Source organism: Condylura cristata, unplaced genomic scaffold (genome assembly GCF_000260355.1).
Source record: "Condylura cristata isolate star-nosed mole 26May11 unplaced genomic scaffold, ConCri1.0 scaffold00028, whole genome shotgun sequence".
Classification (NCBI taxonomy): domain Eukaryota; kingdom Metazoa; phylum Chordata; class Mammalia; order Eulipotyphla; family Talpidae; genus Condylura; species Condylura cristata.
In genome coordinates this window covers 1995346-2013736 of record NW_004567129.1, presented here as the reverse complement: position 1 = coordinate 2013736, position 18391 = coordinate 1995346, and the positions used below count along the sequence as shown (strand labels likewise).

At 47.6% G+C, this 18391-nt stretch overlaps 1 protein-coding gene across 1 annotated transcript in view; it reads left to right on the top strand.

The window, feature by feature from the left end:
- The window catches only part of ABCC11 (ATP-binding cassette, sub-family C (CFTR/MRP), member 11), a 52085-nt gene that overhangs the window by 4699 nt on the left and 28995 nt on the right, over window positions 1-18391 (top strand). The window contains exons 4-13 of the mRNA XM_004690145.1: window positions 2299-2446; window positions 3680-3913; window positions 4340-4513; window positions 6030-6177; window positions 6916-7064; window positions 8383-8490; window positions 10889-11149; window positions 12931-13002; window positions 15570-15694; window positions 16383-16406. Of these exons, the coding sequence (XP_004690202.1) occupies window positions 2299-2446; window positions 3680-3913; window positions 4340-4513; window positions 6030-6177; window positions 6916-7064; window positions 8383-8490; window positions 10889-11149; window positions 12931-13002; window positions 15570-15694; window positions 16383-16406 (1443 nt within the window). The remainder of the gene's footprint in view (window positions 1-2298; window positions 2447-3679; window positions 3914-4339; window positions 4514-6029; window positions 6178-6915; window positions 7065-8382; window positions 8491-10888; window positions 11150-12930; window positions 13003-15569; window positions 15695-16382; window positions 16407-18391) is intronic.

Here is an 18391-nt window from a genome sequence, read left to right as displayed (position 1 = left end):
GAACTTCCCTGACTTGTAAGGTTAATGAATGGAGGAGGTGAAGTTTGAAACCAAGTCCTTTGAATCTGAATCTGGAACTGCTAACTAAAAACTGACAGAACTTCTAGAAGAACTGTGGGGAGGCTATAGAAAACTTGTTTTAGTCACAGTCAAACCAGCTCTATAACCTGTAGTCTCTGTGGAATGTGCGTGTATGTGGGGTGGGTGTGGGCGGGAATGCCCAAAGCAAAATAACCCTCTGACATGTATAGATATATTAGGGGCCACTTGGGCTTTGCTGAGCTAGGGAGAAGTTATAACCCCTGGGACCTGGAATTTTGACTGCAGGTGATGGAAAATAACACAGAAATATTTTCATGGCATTTGTTCCTTTTTTGTAGGCCAGGCATGGGCATCCATGACTGCAGGACTAAAGAGTAGGCAGCTGGGATGTGGTCCTTGGGGGGCGCTGGAGGGCAGATGAGGACTCTGAAATCCCTGAGCAACACGAAGACTGTTTTGCAATGAACTGCCTTTGCCTCAAATAGAATTCAAAATCAAAGAGAACTCTAAGTCAATGAAATATTAATTTTTTTCATGATAACTTCTTTTCTGTTATTTTGCAATACAGTATATCACTTTTTTCCAAAGGAAATATTCTTGGCGTTTTGATTTTGTTTCTGTAACACAAATATCCCAAGATCTCCTTTGACCATCACAACAGAGTTACGAAATAACATGGACAGACATGACTATCCCACATTACAGATGGAGAAAAGTGAAACGAACTTCCCTGACTTGTAAGGTTAATGAATGGAGGAGGTGAAGTTTGAAACCAAGTCCTTTGAATCTGAATCTGGAACTGCTAACTAAAAACTGAGATTGGAAAAACAAATAAGGACACTTTCGGTTGGGTGGACCAACAATGGGATTTTGAAATAAGCCACGGTATATAATTTGACCTTTTTGGAAGTCAGAGTAATGGGTTTTATGACTCTTCACTTGCATGTAAAAAGGAAGAGTGACAAGAGTGACTTTCTTCAAAGTCTTATACCAAGTAACTGTTTTCAGAATAACAAAATACTTGCTGAGGGAAAGTTATGTTTTTTTTTTTTTTAAGATTAATTTATTTGTGCATACAGAACTGGGGTAGAGGCCAGCGGTGTGGTGGGTGAGAGCTTTCACCAGAGAAAGAGCAGGGAGCAGAACAAGCAGATCAACGAAGTACACTGCTGAGGGGAGCACTCAGGGGAGGCCTGCTGCGCCCTGTGGTCACCTCCGGGGCAGGCGGGGATCGAACTCATGCTAAAGTGGCTTTAGCTTCTTAGTGCTGTGCTTTAACCCGCTGCACCGCCAGGGAGGGCTGGAAAGTTATGTTTCATTGAAAAATTCTTTCCCAAATAATTTTTTAAAAAGCTGCTAAATGCAGACAGAATGACAGAATGATGACAACCTCACCTCTTCGCCAGCCCTAATGCAAATGGTGCAAGGCCCTGTTCATGCATGATAGAGCGGTTGTGAAAGAGTCAGGCTGTAGCCTTCATGCATGAACACTGCAAGACCAGACATTGTGCATTTTCTTCACTGGTGCAAAAGGAGATGTGACCCATCACTTATTATTATTGTTATTATTTTTGCCAACTGACTTCAATTCTGAGTCTCATTAAGCCTCTAGATCTAATGGGCAGCCTAATAGAAAATCCTGTGCTCAGAAAATTGTGTTAGACAATACCTCAGGGATGCAGTCAGTCAAATTCAGAATGTGGGGAAGTTTCTTCCACACATAAATGACAGAAAATGCAGAGGAGGGGAACTGTTCGAGATTAAGATGAGAAACAAGAGTCCTATAAGGTTTGTTTATTTGAAGTGCCATGTGTGGGGCTTTGTTTGTGTCTTGATTCAGGCAAATTAACTTGTGAAATATTGGAGAAATTTGAATATCGACTGAGTACTAAATGCCAATAGGAATTATTGCTACAGTGGTTATTATGGTTATAGACCCAAATCTGGCTAGATCTGGAAGAGATACATACTGAAGGCTGATGAAATAATTTGAAAACTGAGGGTTGCATCCAATGCCCCAACCCTCGCAAAAATACATAAAAGGAAGAAAAAGGAAAAAGTGAAGAGGAGGGAGAGATAACTAGAATGCAGAATGTTGATCACTCTTGAAGCTGAGAATGGCTACTTGGAAGAGTCCTTACACTCTTTTGTTGTGCCTGAAAATTTCTGTCCCCAAATTCCTGAGCTACAACACCTATGATTTTTGGGTAACACATGCAAGGAGATTTTACTTGGTTCCAATTTCCTTTCTTCAAGATTTCACCTCCTTTGGGAAGAAGAAGTGTCAAGACATGGGATTGAAAGAGCTTCAGTTTTTCGAGTGATGCTGAGATTTCAAAGAACAAGGCTTATTTTCATTGTGTTTATGAGCTGCTGCTTTGCCATCACGTCTGTGCTGGGGCCGGTAAGTGACCGCCCCAGGAGGTTTGGGGGACTCAGGCTTTACAGATTAACATGTTCAAGTCCATGCCAGGATTAAGGATATATTTGTCTCTTAGCTGCTGCCCCCAAAATGAAGATTTGGGGGTCAGTAGAGTTAGCAGTAGTTAGGAGTGTGAATTCAGTGGCTGTTATTTGGGTTCAAACCTTGGCACTGTCCCTTAATTGCTGGTGACTTTGGGCAATTTATTTACCTTTCCTGAGTCCTAGTTTTCTCATGAAACCCCATGTGCCCTCAAGGGTAACCTCATGGTAACCCTCTTGGAGAACATAATGTTACCTGCCAGCAAAAACACCCAGAACATGGCCTGACTCAGAATGTGCTGGTTGCTCTGAGATCAATCTGAATGTCTTTGGAAAATTAGCTGGCAGAAAATAACGGTGCCACCCATATACCATGGTGCACATGAGCTCAGCTCTATTTCTTGTCCTCTAGTTGCTCAGCCCCAGCTTCTGGTTGCAGGGAGGGAGTCTCACTGGCCCTGGTCATGTGGTAGCCTGCAGAGAGGAGGGTCTAGGCTAGACTGCAGTAGAGTAGGCCAGAGTGTCCCCAGGAGAAAATTGAGGTGCTGTTATAAGCTAAGAGGAGAATGGATGTAGGGTCAAGAACTAACAAAGACAAGTGGCATAGGGAATGGTCAATGGACTGGATATTCTCCACTTGCCACTTAGGGCCACTGCTGTCCACTCTGCCATCCCTTGATGCATGATCTTTATGAATCCCGTCAAGGGGGGTCACTGGGCCTCTCACTGCTGGTTGGGTTTTGATCCATAGAGGAGACTCAGCGTGGACACTGGAGGGAAGGAGAAAGTGAGGCCAGGCTCTTCATCCCACCTCTGTGCTGGTCACTGGTGACCAGATTTCCCTCATGGGCCCTTCCTGTCATGACTGGATTCTTCTGAGTTCCAGGAAGGTCCCCCTCCCCTCTCCCTTGAGGTCGAGGGAGGTAAAAGTTTCACCTCCTGTATTTTCTGAAATTTTCCCACATGCATGTAAATAGTCACTGTCATGGTTCCTGTCGGGACCAGTTGTGAGGGGCAGAGTTGGGGTGTAGATTTGGGTCAGCTGAACTGAGTTTCCTGATGGTTCTGGCAGCCTCTGGCATTGACCTGGGGACTTCACACACATACCGCATTTATTCATTGCTTGAAAGATGGAGCTGGCAGTCTCACGACCCACCCTCCTACGCGCTTTCAGATGCTGCTGATCCCAAAGATCCTGGAATTTTCTGAAGCGCCGTCTGGGGGCGTGGCCTACGGAGCGGGGCTCTGCCTTGCCCTCTTCTTCATCGAGTGCCTGAAGTCAGTGTGTCTGTGCTCCTGCTGGATCATCAGCCAGCGCACTAGCGTCAGGTCCCGCACGGCCACTTCCTCCCTGGCCTTTGAGAAGCTGATGCAGTTTAAGTCTCTCACGCACCTCACCACGGGAGAGGTCAGTGACCGAAAGCCCAGGGGCCCCTCCCCGACTCCTTCCTGACGACTCTGCTCATGTTGCCCCCAACCCCTACCTGTCATCTCCTTTCACACGCTTCAAGACCCAGTTGACAGGCCTCACCTCCATGACAGCATCTCTGGAGCCCACTCCCCTGATATTAGCCCCATTCCAATGTACTTCAGCCCCACCGCTCTGTCCCTCAAAAAGCCTGGCACCTGCATGATGCAGGACAGATGTGCCAACAATATCTAAGTTAGCCATTGTCAACAAGAAGTTTTTTCTGAACTCGGGTTCCTACAGCCTACGAGGTTAATCGTTACCGTCACCATTGTTTCACTCTTCGCCATCTTAGTTCTGTGACCCTAGGGAACTTGTGCAGCCTCTGAAGCTGTGAGATAATGACAGAAGCTTGCTGTCTTGCAGGTCATCAGCTTCTTCGCCAGTGACATAAACTACATGTTCGAAGCCGTGTACTACGGGCCGCTCATCACTATCACCTGCTTATCTCTGGTTGCCTGCAGCGTCACCTCCTGCCTCACCCTTGGGCCTACTGCGCTCATTTCCACTGCTTGCTATCTCCTGATTTTACCACTGGAGGTAACATCTTTCTTTGCTGCCCCCTCGAAATTGGAGCCCCAGAAGGCCTGGGCTCTGGAATCTGGAGTCTCTCTGGGTGGGAATGGTGATGCCTGTTCCATTGAGGTTCAGATGCAGCTCCAACTCCTATCTCCAGCATCTCTCTGGCCACAGTGTAGGTCTAATTCATAAGAGGTGAAGGGCTGGGGCTTTCCTGGTGGCACAAGGGGTTAAGTCTCAGCACTATGAAGCTGTCCGCAGGCACTGCAACCGAGTTTGATCCCCAGCCATGGAACTGACCCACAGGGCACAGCAAATCCCTTTTGTCTCCCCGCTGTTCCCCATAGCAGTGTATTTCAGTCGGTCTGCCTGTTCTGCTCCCCACTCTGTCTCTGGCGAATCCTCTCACCTCTTGCACCTCTGGCCTAAGCCCCAGCTCTTGTGTGTACAAATAAATAAAATAAATCTATAAATAAATAAAATAAAATAAAGTAAAAAGAGGGGAGGTGAAGGACTGAAGGGTACCATACCCCCCACCCCCTTCCATCCGGGACCCTCTGCTTCACAGACTTCCCTCAGTAGCTATTATCTTTGTAAGATTTTGTTTCCTCTCTTCTACCCAGAATATGCTGATGTGATCATGTAGATGACACTAAGCATTTGGCTGAGCACAGTATAGTGGGGGAAGGGAATTAGCTGCCAGAGATTTGGGAAACACAAAATTAGAAAAACCAGGGTGTCATTACTTGTGTGCTGAGTTGTCGGAATCCACTGTTTTCCTTGCTGGTGCAGCTATTCTAACCAAATGGTGATTATAATTGTTAGCAGGGTAGGGTTTTCAAAAACTAAGGTGTCATTTGAGTTTAGTTAGTTCAGCCTCCTCCTCTCTTGGGTCCCAGGGATCAAACCCCCCAGGATGTGTGAGGACATGACAGCCTGCCGAGGCTGCTATGGGAAAACCAGTAAGGCCTGATTCAGAGTGGGGGGATGTGCCTGGGTCTTCCACCAGCAGCTGCAGTTCACCTTCAGATACGCTCCTTGTTGTCACGCTTGTCAGGCTAAACTCTCACTTTTGTCAAAAGAAGCTCTTGCTCTTTTTGTCTTTATTTTTTTCCGACCTTTTATTTGGTTTCTCCATATTCCACATTAAGTGAAACCATCCAGTGTTTATCTTTTTTCTTCTGACTTATTTCTGTGCACAGTCTCCCTTCCAGCTTTATCCACACTGCCAAACATGGCATGAATGTGTCTTTTTTGATGGCTAAGTAATATTCCACTGTGTCTCTAGACCACAACTGTTTGATCCATTCATCTGGTTTGGGGTATTTAGGTTGTTTCTATACCTTGGCTATTGTAAATAGTGTTGCAGTAAACATAGGGGTGCAGGTTTCCTTTTGAATTAGTGTTTTTGTTAAAATGGGGGGATAGGGTGGGAGAACTCTGAGGACGATACCTGAGGAAAGAAACAAATACTGTACAAAAAGGAAAAATGGTGTAAGAAATTAAACAACAATGACCACCATGCTCCTGACTCCAGGGACTCCTGACCAGAAGGGTCGTGAAGATACAGAAGCACACCTCAGAGGTCAGCGACAAGCGCATCTGTGTGACTAGCGAAGTGCTCACCTCCATTAAGCTGATTAAAATGTATACCTGGGAAAAACCGTTTGCAAAAATAATCAAAGGTATAGAAAATTCGGCTTTCTGCTCGGAGCCTGGGAATCCAGGGTGGGCCAGGCCTTTTGCTGCTGGGCAACCCCCTATGTGAATTGGGTGGCCTGACTGTGGGTCTTCACCTGTGCGCTTATAACATTCAACTTAGAATAGCATTTGACTACAGGCATACACAAAAAGGTTAATAATGGGTTTATTTACAAGGGAAAGGGAAATGAATAACTCAGTGGAAAAGAGAGAGAGAGGGATAAGTTGGTTAATGCATCCTACCAGTTCCACTAATCTAGAACCCCAATAGCAGATAAAACTGGTAATAGTCAAGAGCTCAGCTGCAAGCCACAAGCCAAAAGACCCCCAAAGCCCACATGTCTGGTTTTATAACAATCCAAACAAAATGGCTGCTCAACTCCTCTCTTAGTCTTAGCAATCTCCCCTTTGGTGAGGCTGGGATTTGTAGTTGTATGAAACATGGCTGCTTAACTCCGCCCTTGGGTCCTCACAGTCCTCCCTTTGGTGAGGCTGGGATTTGTAGTTGTATGAAACATGGCTGCTTAACTCCGCCCTTGGGTCCTCACAGTCCTCCCTTTGGTGAGGCTGGGATTTGTAGTTTTGGTGTCTGGAGCGGGGGTGGAGTCCACAAAACCTGTATCTGTAGAGATTCCCCTTAACACTTTTCACTTTCACTTGCAAACCCTGGGGCTTGTTCTGTGCTTGCTGTTCATTGTGGTGCATTACTTTCTTCCCCCCAGAGCTCCGAAGGAAGGAAAGGAAGCTATCAGAGAAATGTGGTCTTGTCCAGAGCCTGACCACCATCACCCTGTTCTTGGCCCCCATGGTGGCCATGGTGGTGATGTTCCTTGTGCACACATTCTTGCAGCAGCAACTCAGTGTGTCAACAGTGAGTGTTTGGTTTACCTTACCTGCCCCACCCCCCCGTATTCCTGGTAGTGATGGGGAGTGTTCACCTCTATTTTTTCTCAGCCCATGCCCTGCAAAGGTCTGGAGTTTTTGCAAATGGATATTACTAACTGATTTTGATTTTCCAGATGTTTAGGGAACATGAACTGTCTATCGTCTGTGTCAACTCAGCTGAGAAGCTGACATCTTTAATAGAAGCGATGGGAGGGAGAAGTAGGGACGTGGATGTGTGGCTAAATCCCAGTGATTCTTAGACACATCATGAAGTTGAGACTCTACATTGAGAATCTTCTCTGTTCTCAAATTAGGGCCCTGAAAACATACTTAAACTAAAAAAGCATATCTTCTCTCTTTCTGTTTCAAGTCCCACATGGCCCTGAGAAGCAGCGGTAATCTTTCAGGGTTAGGAATGCCCGTTCTTTGGGGAGACCCAGGGAGGGTGCTGCTCTGGAGAGGTTGAGATTCAGTCAGCCAAGGAGGCAGGAAACTGCGCCCCAAGCAAGGGGAGGGTATTTGAGGATCTGCAGTATGGACTCATTTGTGCTCCACACAGTGGTTGTGTCTGCCAGGAACCCACCAGAGAAACATCCCTTGGAAGTCTGAGGGTGGAAGTGGGGGCTGCATATGGAGAGCTTTTAATGGGACTTTAAGGTCTTGCTGTGTTAGCATCAGCCAGGACGGAGCCAAAGCCTTCCTGCTCCAATGGGGTATATCCTCAGATTAGCCTGGATGAAGAGCGGGGTGCAGATGAGCCATGGTTGGAAGACCTCTGAGGTCCCCTCTGGGATCCAGAGCTTGAGCTGCTTCACTATACAGTCAGAAGGTCTGGAAAGAGGGAGGCGAGGATTAAGCATGAAGCTTAGAGGATCTGTGTATAAGAAAAGAACATCTAAGGAAATGAATAACTATGATCTTAACAGCAATAGTAATAGTACAAAGCTCACTTATGCATGAGTCCTCAGTGTTTTCTGACTTTATTCCTGTGCCAACTTTAGGATTTTTGCCCCTGCACTAACGGGGTGGGGAGCTTTCGTGGGGGAGGGGGGCAGCCTGCTTAGAATTACCCAGGAGTTCAGCTACAACAGATATGTGACCGTCAGACTCAGACTTTAAGATAAGCACCCTTTCCCCACTCTTTCCAGTCTCCCCCAAATGCCACGTGGCCTCTGCCAAGTGAAGCACTTGCTTGTTGGCAGCTGCAGGCTGTGGCTTTGTGGCTTGAGACCCAGGCTGGGGGCTCGGTATGGGGTGATCTGGATGGAGCTTCAACCCTCACTGCTTCCTCCCCGCTTATCCAGGCCTTCAGCACGATGGCCATCTTGAATTCCTTGCGACTGTCGGTGTTCTTTGTACCCTTTGGAATCAAAGGCCTCACCAACTCAGAGTCTGCAATGGAGAGATTCAAGGTGAGTGGCCAGAGAACTGGCTTCACAGCCCCCTGCCTGCCCCACCCCCTCTGTTTCTGCAGAATTGACCCCAGCCAAGGCAGAGTCCAGCCTAGGCGGAGCGATTAACCCAGTGAGCCCTGTGCCCAGCTGGTGTGGGGCTGGGCAGACAGAGGGATCAGGCTGGCTGGCGGGACCTGAGATCTCTGGAGGGTACCTGACCCTCTCCAGGTGTGTGGGGGGCTGTCCTAATGGTTTCATAAAAACAACAACAAACCTATTGCTTGTATGTAATTGCACTTGTTAAGACTATTCACTGTAAATGTCCCTAGACAAACTACCTGATTGGAACTAAAGAATGACATAACCTCTATGGGAATTAGAAAACAGTAATAAGCTGGAGCCGCTTAGAAAATTGAGAAATTTTATATGACAATGCAGATTTCTGAATTGCCTTGAATAATCAGGAGACCTGGCAACACTTGGTTCTCATCCTCTCATGGGCACCTGGAGTGGCAGTTAGAGCTGCCCTGTTTGGAGGGGCATTTACATGCAGCTTGCTGCACACCCCACCATGCCCTGTCGCACCTCCAACACTGGACCTTGCCATTTTTTATCTTAGCGGTGGTCACTTGCTTCCATAGCTCTTCACCCCCCTCGAGACACCTGAGTTTAAAAGCCAATTTGAAACCCAGTTAGAACTCAGTAAAAGCTCAGTTTCACTAGCCGTGTAGTCATTTCACTTCAGTGCGTGTGGTCCCGGCTCATTCATTCACTCAGACAACATTTACGGACCCCACACCAGACCTGAGCATGTCAGAGGAGCCCTGATCTCAGGGAGTTCCAAGCCGGTATTGGAAATGGTCACTAATAAGTAAATGAGTGACCACATAAGGTAACTCTGGAGTCACCTGCAGAGCTACGATGGCAATGAACTGTGATGCTCTGGGGTCAGACAGGGGCGGCTGAGGCTGCCGTGGAGGGGCTCACGCCCGCCGGCCCCTCTGGAGAGGTGACAACTATATATGTATGTCTGGATATATATTGCATCATCATTCGTTTTTGTACAGTTTGCTTTATATACACAATAGAGGTGACTTGAGCTGAGTAATGATGACTTTGCAGAGGGCACAAAGCCCAGAGGTTGGCAGAAGCTTGTCCTGTTTGGGCGACTCCAGAGCCTTACTCTGCCAACAGCCCCAGGGCTCCCGAGCTTCTCAGTCACTGCACTCAGCACCCCACTGCCTCCTTGCTCACTCCCCTTCTGTGCTGTGTTCCTCTGCAGGGTGGGCAGAAGCAGGGAAGGTGTGATTGGGAGAGTCAGCTGGGAGATCAGAGGGCATACGCCTGGAAAGTGGGTGGGGGCAGCGTGGTTATTGGGGGACATGAAGAGCAGGCAGAAGGGTCTGGCGGAGGTCCAGGCCCTGGGCTACCCCTGCTCCAGGCCGGAGGGGTCAGAGCTGTGCAGCCCCACAGCCAGGTGACATGAGGGCTGCCGGCTTCAGTGGTGTCTCACTGATAATCATTATGTAATGAGAAATATAAGTAAATGCCCTGATAACTCACAGAATAAAGGGGGCCATGCAATGCCCAGCAATGACTGTTGGACCCCAAACATTATAATTAATTCATTATACCAGAGAGCTAATTAAGAAAATAGCCCATCTCTTTTTTTCTTTTGAAATTGTTTCTGTTTTTCTATAATGTGGGCTCATTGCAAAAAGTTCAATGCAGAAAAGTAGAGAGAATAAAAACCGTTCAGCACACTTTATATAGAGATAAGTCATTCATCCAAAATGCCAAGAAATGCAGTATAGTGGTGAGCAGAGTGCCTTCCAAAATGTCAATACGTGTCTTTCTAGATCTCTTTTAAAGCTTATCTCCAGGTAAGGAATGCGAATATAATTTGACTTCAACAAGACCATGCTTTTTACCCCTTTTTTAAATGCTAGAATGCATGAAGATGAACTCATGTTTTACAGGGAGGGAGATGGCGATGTAGAGCGATGACACACTGATGCTCCATTTCAAAGTTGAAATTACACTAAACAGCGTTCCCCACGGTGGGGGATGTGGGCAGGCATTTTTACTTTTAACAGCTGTAAACAATAATCAGAAAAATTGTGCACCGATTCAATAGCTGTTACCACTAAGATGGGGCTGATGTGGGTTTCCTCTCATGTAAAAGCAAACAAAGTTGCTATTCGTGCTGGAGCAGGCAGGTGTGAAAGTGACCCTCTGGTCTGGAATTTGGTAAACCTGCCTTTGGCAGAAACTGGCCTCCTGACTGGCCGGGGCTGCTCCACCATGCAGTGCGTGCTAGGGACGTGTAGACCTGGCCACCAGTCGGGCCCGTGAGATGGGTACGTGTTCCACCGGGCACAGAACTGAATCCCTCCCTTGCTTTTTGTCTGTGCAGAGATTTTTCCTCCAGGAGAACCCTGCTTCTTATGTCCAGGCATTGAAAGACCCTAGCAAAGCCGTCGTGGTGGAACAGGCCACCTTGTCCTGGCACAAGACCCATCCTGGGATTGTCAATGGCGGGTTTGAAACGGAAAGGAATGGACATGCCCACGATGGGCTGCCTGGGGCTCAGCCGCCACCTGGAGCCCCCAGAGCAGAGGACAGAAGGGACAGCCTGGGCCCAGAGTTGCACAAGATCAACCTCTCAGTCTCAAAGGTAGCCAGCCTCCCCGCAGTGTAGGGCCGGCTGCCAGGATTTCAGCCTGGAGGCCAGGAGCTGGCACATCGCTTCCTTAGCTAATAACTGCCTTACCCAAACTGCCTTTTAAAATGCAAATTTTTCTTGGAGGGCAAATACAGAAAGTCTTTCACACTTCCCTGTGAATGGATTGATTTTCTAAAATGGTTTTGGAATAGCAAGACCCAGAATCACAAGCTGTGCGCTGGCCCTTGGAGGGCCCCAGGATGTAGAAAGAAGGGGAAGGAGAGTAAACAGTGTTGATGAAGTCCCTTGTGTGTGCCATGCACGTCCTGTGTGTTTTAATTCTGGTCCTGTGTGAACCCCTCTACCTACTCCTTCTCCAGCCATGCCCCTGCTTGCTCCTACCTCGCTCCTCTCTGCTCTCTGCCGATAGAAAGCCAAAGATATTAACATCTAATGATAACACAGAGACTGACAAGAACTAAATAGATATGAATATAAATAGTAGTAGGTGATAATATCTAATGTCCATAACCGATTCAGTTCACCTCCCATCTCTACGCCATTTAAATTTAAATCCCATCTCTACGCATTTCCTCTAGCCTTGAAATCTGCTTCGAGCTCCACACTCGCCTGTCTATTTTAATACCCTCTCTTAAGTACCTACTGAACCTTTCAAAAGAAACAAAGTGAGAAATTACTCTCTGATGCCCTGCCTCTGTCGTCCATTGCCCACTGTCCTGCCCGCAGTTAAGAATCTGGGAGTCAAATGTGATCCATTTCCCTTCCTTCCACCAATCCAACCCTCGGATACCTGTCAGCTTTCTCACCTGCTTTCACAAGCCAGACACCTCTCACCACTGCCCCTCCACTGCCCTGGCCCCAGGTACCTGTGTGCCCACCCAGCTCCTCCACCAACATCTTTCCTGGTCTTTCTGCTTCCATATTTGTCCTGATAGAATTCTCCACGCTCAGTGAACAGACAGCTCTTTCTACAATATAACCAGCTCGACCAAAACACTTCATAACTTCCCACTGAACTTAGGAGAGGGCCCAGGGCTCCTTCCCACACCTTTGACCTCTCCCCCATTCATTCTCTCTGTACCACCCACACTGACGCTCTTGCAGCTCTGTGCCTGTCAACGCGGCTCCTGCCTCAGGACCTTTGCACGGGATGTTCCCACAGCCCGGAGCATTTGTTGGTCTAGATCTTTTTTGTGTCATTCAGATCTCAGCTGCAAGGACAGCTGCTAAGAAGCCTGAAATTGATTTAATCCTCAACTTTCTCTCATAGTAGCCAATTTCATTTTACTTACATCTTTTATTACTATCTGATATTATTTGTTTATTAATTTCCTGGTTTGTATCCCCCCACTAGAATGTTAGCTAAGAATGCCATTTCTTTTCTTTTTCAACTGGTGCATAGAAAAATCTCAAATGACTGATGAGTGAGTGAATGCACACATGAACTCTGTGACACTTGGCTTCATTATCATTTTAAAGACGAACAAACTGAGACTCAGATTTGTTGCCCAAGGTCATGGGCCTGAATAGATGTTACCTGGAGTTGGCATTTTTTTGCCCACAAATTCCTCTCCATCATTCCCTATGCTCCCCTCTTTTGCGTTTGCCCCATCCCAGCTCTGCAGGGGGAGCCCAGAACTCCGCTGGAGCTTTGCCAGCCTAAGGGACCCTGGGCTGTGTGCTTTAGTGTCGGGTGGTCTGGAAGCTATAAACGCGTGATCTGCTCTGAATGAGGCTTGTGCATCCTGACTCCGTGCTCCTTGGCTTTGCAGGGGATGGTGTTAGGAGTCTGTGGCAGCACGGGGAGCGGCAAGAGCAGCCTGCTGTCAGCCTTGCTGGGGGAGGTAAGTGACATGTGACCGGCTACGTCCATCCGGCCAGACCCCCCAGCTCAGTGGCCCCAGGAATTCACAGCAGCACTTTCTTCCACAGGGGTCTGAATCCCATGCAACTTATGTAAATTGAAGACTGTTGAACTCTGCAGGCGTATTTTAAACTTTGTTCTGGTTTAGGGTGGCTGGTCTCCTTGCTTTGTTCTCTATACTCTACATATAAGTGAAATTATCTGGCACTTGACTTTCTCCCTCTGACTTATTTCACATATCACAATCCCCTCAGTTCCATCCACGATGTCACAAATGGCAAGGGTTCATCTTTCTTTTTAATAGCTGAATAGTATTCCACCACATGAGTTGGTGGGCAAGGGAACAAAGCAGGAAGGGGACTCAGTAGTGTATGTGACAGGAATATGGGTGTTCTTGTGGTTTGTGTGGTGTGGTGATGTACTTCTGAGGAGGCTGGCTCTTCTGAACCACATATAGTGCTGTATACCAATGTTACCCAATAATGATGATGATGATGATGATAAGTTAAAAAAAAAGAGCATTCATCAAATTGGGGGGAAGGTTCAATTATAAATGTGCTTGAGCCTCCCCCTGAGGGCCACGTGGACCCACCTTCTCTGTTCTCTGCTCCCTCACCATGTTTTGGTGGGATGATGACACAGGGGTCTCCATTTTTTTTTTTAAAGATTTATTTATTTGTACATACAAATTGGGGTATAGGCCAGAGGCTCAGGGGCGGTGAGAGGATTCACCAGAGACAGAGTGGGGAGCAGAACAGGCAGATCTACGAAGTACACTGCTGAGGGGAGCAGCGGGTGGGTCAGGAGAGGTCTGCCACGCCATGTGGTCACCTCGGGGCAGGCGGGGATCGAACTCATGCGGAAGCGGCTTTAGCTTCTCAGTGTTGTGCTTTAACCTACTGCGCCACCAGAGAGGGCCCAATCTCCATGTTTAATGTGATAAAAAATCACTTCACAAGGACAAATTAGGCTGGGATAGTGTTCCTTGTGAAACAGCATTGCAAATGTGGAGGGAGAAATGAGGAGGGAGGGAGGGAGTGGTGGTGGGGGGGCGGTGAGAGGAGACCCTCCCCAGGCGGGAGGCAGGGAGTTGGCAGGCCGCTGGCTGCCCGCCTTGACAGCTGCATGCCCCGCAGCACTGCCGTGGACATTCCATGGTCTGCTCAGTCCATACCTGTGCGGCTTGCAGGTCAACCCACCCCTTCTGCAGGTGCCCCAAACCCCAAATTCATCCCCCGAAATGTCTGAGGTCACACTGCACACCTCTAGACAGCAACACCTGAAAACGGCCTCAACACCTGACTTCTGTTTATGGCCACCTTCCCTCCTGGGGTTCTCCGCCCCAGCTGGGAACCCCATTCCCAGGGCTTCTGTCCCCTCCTCCTTTCTTTGCCCATCACCCCGTCTTCCCACATGTTGAGAGAACTAACAATTACCCTTGTTTTACTGAACCCTCCCTCAGTTCCTTCTCCCAGATGCACAAGGCCAGACACATCACCTCCTGGGGATGAAGTTGTGTGGTCAGTACTGTGCTCTCTCACACCACAGCCCGGCAGCTCAGTGCTTTACATGTGATGGTCTTTCCCCAGCTTCTTTGCCACTGGGGAGAAAAAGAACCCACTTCTCAAAAATGGCAAAAATAATTTTATTATTATTGGTTTTAGTTTTCAAAAAAGATTTGTTTTATTTATTTGTGCATACAGGAGCTGAGGTGTAGGCCAGACGTGTGTCTGGGGTGAGAGGGTTCACCAAAGACAGAGTGGGGAGCAGAACAGGCTGATCTAACTGAAATACGCTGCTGAAGGGAGCAGTGGGGAGACAGGAGAGGTCTGCGGAGTCATGTGGGTCAGCTCTCTAATGGGGGCTCGAATTCATGCTGCAGTGGCTACTGATAGCTCCATGGTGCTGAGACATAACCCATTGCACTACCAGGAAGGTGGCTGTGTTTTTAAACTGACCATAGAGAAAAGCAGCAAGAACGTTAGAGTAGAGACCTGGATATCCACCAGCCAGATGCAACAGTTGATAGCATTCATATATTTGCCTTCCCCTGGTAGTTACGTATTTTGTAGAACTATTTTACTTTACAGAGACCGTGACCCTTTTTCAACTAAGTTCCTCATCATGATGTCGAAAGAATAAGGACATTCCACATCTGACCATGCTGCCGTTATCTCTCCTGATATTAGTAACAATTCTGTCTGCTTCTCATCCCAAGTCGCCTAATCCAGGAATGGAAGGAGATGACTCAGACTTCCCATCTGACATGAAAGGCAGGGGAGTGAGGCTTGCTTGGGGAGGAGCTGGGGAGATAGGAAAAAAAAAAAGTTGTTTTTCTTTAATCCAAGTCTTGTGTTTGGTCCCAGTAGGAACTGGTCAGACATGGCTGCTGCTTCCCCTTGGTCTCAGGCCTGTTTCCTAACCTTGTCACAAGGCCCAGCTATAGAGGCCCTCCTGGGTCCTGGAGCCATGTGGCCCTGTGGTGGCTGAGACAGGCAGTTTTGGCCGGGCCTAGCCAGGCCTGAGGCTCTCCTCATTCTCCTACAGATGCACTTGCTGGAGGGCTCCGTGGGGGTGCACAGAAGCCTGGCCTATGTCCCCCAGCAGGCCTGGCTCATCGGGGCCAGCGTCAGGGACAACATCCTCATGGGAAGCCAGTTCGACCAGGCCCGGTAAGCTTCTGGGGGGGCTGAGAGGGACGTGGGGTGTGTAACTGGTGTGGGGAGGGCCCCCTAACTGCTGCTAATAATTTTACAACTGCTGACACTTGCTGGGTGCGCTTTAAGGTGCCACCGCATTTCCACCTCACTGTGAAAGAAAGACACTTAGCATATCCATCTTCTGGATCAGTCTCCATGAGGTGAAGTATTAATAATTTGCTCAAAGTCACAGGGCTGGGAGGATATGATAGGGGCACGATTTACACTCAGTTGCTCTAGGACTGTGGTGGTGGCACACAGGTGAACTGGTGGTAGGAAGTCCATGGGGATTACAAACTGAGATGGAAAAAGAATGATGAATGATGCAAAAAATATATATAGGGAATATATATGACACATATATATTCTGAATATATATACATTCATATATATATATGAAGAATATATATGACCTATATATTCTCTCTCTATATAGAATATATATGACAATTCCTACACAAGTACATTTAGAGTTTAGTGTGTATACGACATATCAGAGGCTTTTTGTACCAGACCAGTTATTTCATACAGTAACCACAAAAACATTCCTGTCTTTTTTTTTTTTTAAAGATTTATTAATCTATTCATACAGAACTGGGGTACAGGCCAGAAATGTGCAGGGTGAGAAGATTCACCAGAGACAGAGTGGGGAGCAGAACAGGCAGATCGACGAAGTACACTGCTGAGGGGAGCAGCGGGCGGGTCAGGAGAGGTCTGCCACTCCATGTGGTCACCTGCGGGGCAGGTGGGAATTGAACTCATGCGGAAGTGGCTTTAGCTTCTTAGTGCTGTGCTTTAACCCGCTGCGCCATGAGGGAGGGCCACATTCCTGTCTTTTTAATATAGGAAGCCACCTATTGTAATCTCCTTTGCAAACATTGTATTTATTCATTCTCCTTTGATGCTTGACACTTAACCTGAATGGCTGCTTTTATGTGTTGGGGGTTGACAAAACAGGAAGTAGAAAGCATCATCTGACTTTATATTTCTCTTCCTGGACAGACATTTTAGATATAAAACAGCTGAACCTTCTTTCTTTGCCCATCACCCCGCCTCCCCACATGTTGAGAGAACTAACAATTGCCCTTGTTTTACTGAACCCTCCCTCAGTTCCTTCTCCCCGCTGCACAAGGCCAGACACATCACCTGCTGGAGATGAGGTTGCTCTCAACGAACTTCACATTTAAGTGTTAGGCTATTTAAGCTCAAAATAACCCTCCCTCTCTAACAATGCTTCTTTTAAACTCCTCTGGTATTAGTTTGTTCCTGAATTTCCTAAGACTAGAGGCAAAGTAAATGGGGTGTGGAGGGGATCGGTTGGAGGGGTGCCCCCACCTGCGTCCTCCTTGCCCAGGGCAGGGCCCCTCTCCCTCCCTGGGGCCTGGGCTTGACCTGCTTGAGGCCCACCCTGGGCGATCACATGCTCTTCAGTGGGGATCCAGGAAAAGTAGGGGCATCCACTTGCCATCTCCTCCCCACCTGCTCCTCTTCTCTAGTGGCCAGATTCTCCCCAAAACTCCCATAAGTGTAATGGCATCATGGAATGTGCAGCCAGGGGACCTGACACCCCCTTTCTGATTCCCTCCACATCTAACTGGTCACTGGACAGCTCTGTGCTCTCAATATCGCTGTCTCCTTGCATGTCCCCTCTTGGTCTTCTCCCTGGCAGGCCCAGGCTGAGCCCGCCTGCTTGAGCTGTTCCCACTGGCCCCGCCTGGGGTTTCTCTGGCTCACTGCTCCTCTCAGCCAGCTTCCTGGGCAGTTGTCTGCCCCACGACTCCTATCCATCATGGCTCTGCTTCCAGACTCTAGGGATCATAGGGGAGGTTTTGACATGATTGTGGAAAAATAAAAACTCACCAATTCTTGGACTCAGCAAATCTACTTGATAGGGATTTAATTCAGAAACTCACCCATGAATACAAAGACCCACATGTGAGAATGTTCACACAGAAAGTGATTAGAAATGGTCCTGAATGTCCAGCATTAGGATACTGGTTAAATAATTTCTGGTGCAGAAGGAAAAAGAAAAATATCGGATGGTTTCATTTATAGGAGGAATATAGGGGAACCAAATAAGGAACAGGAAAATAAGATACTTGCAATAAACCAAAATTAGCAGGCAAACTGCATTCTGCAGGGGCAGGGGGAAGGGGCCAGAACAGGAGTGGGAAGAGACCAGCGGACTATGGTGATGAGAAACAGGTGAGCTGGGGGTGGGACCTCCGTGGGGACTACACCTGAGAGGAGATCGCAGACATGGTACAAAAATGCGCAATGATGTGAAATGTATGTAAATAAAGTATAAAAAACAAGGAAAATAAAATGAAGCGGTAGCAATTACTAACAAAAAACACTCTGGTGTGGCTATGTAGTGCTATTAAAACAGTGTAAACCTATATATGTTGCATGAGACCTACACGACTAAATTATTTATGATTCAGTACAGAAGAATCTGTGGTAGGGACCGTGCCCCAGGAGAGCGAATGAGGCTCAAAGATGCAATTTTGCCCCACACTGTATCTTCTTTTTGTTCCGCTTCAATATCAAGTACAGATATTAGGTTAAAAGAAATGAAAGGGGCCCTCCCTGGTGGCGCAGCGGGTTAAAGCACAGCACTGAGAATCTAAAGCCACTTCCGCATGAGTTCGATTCCCGCCTGCCCCGGAG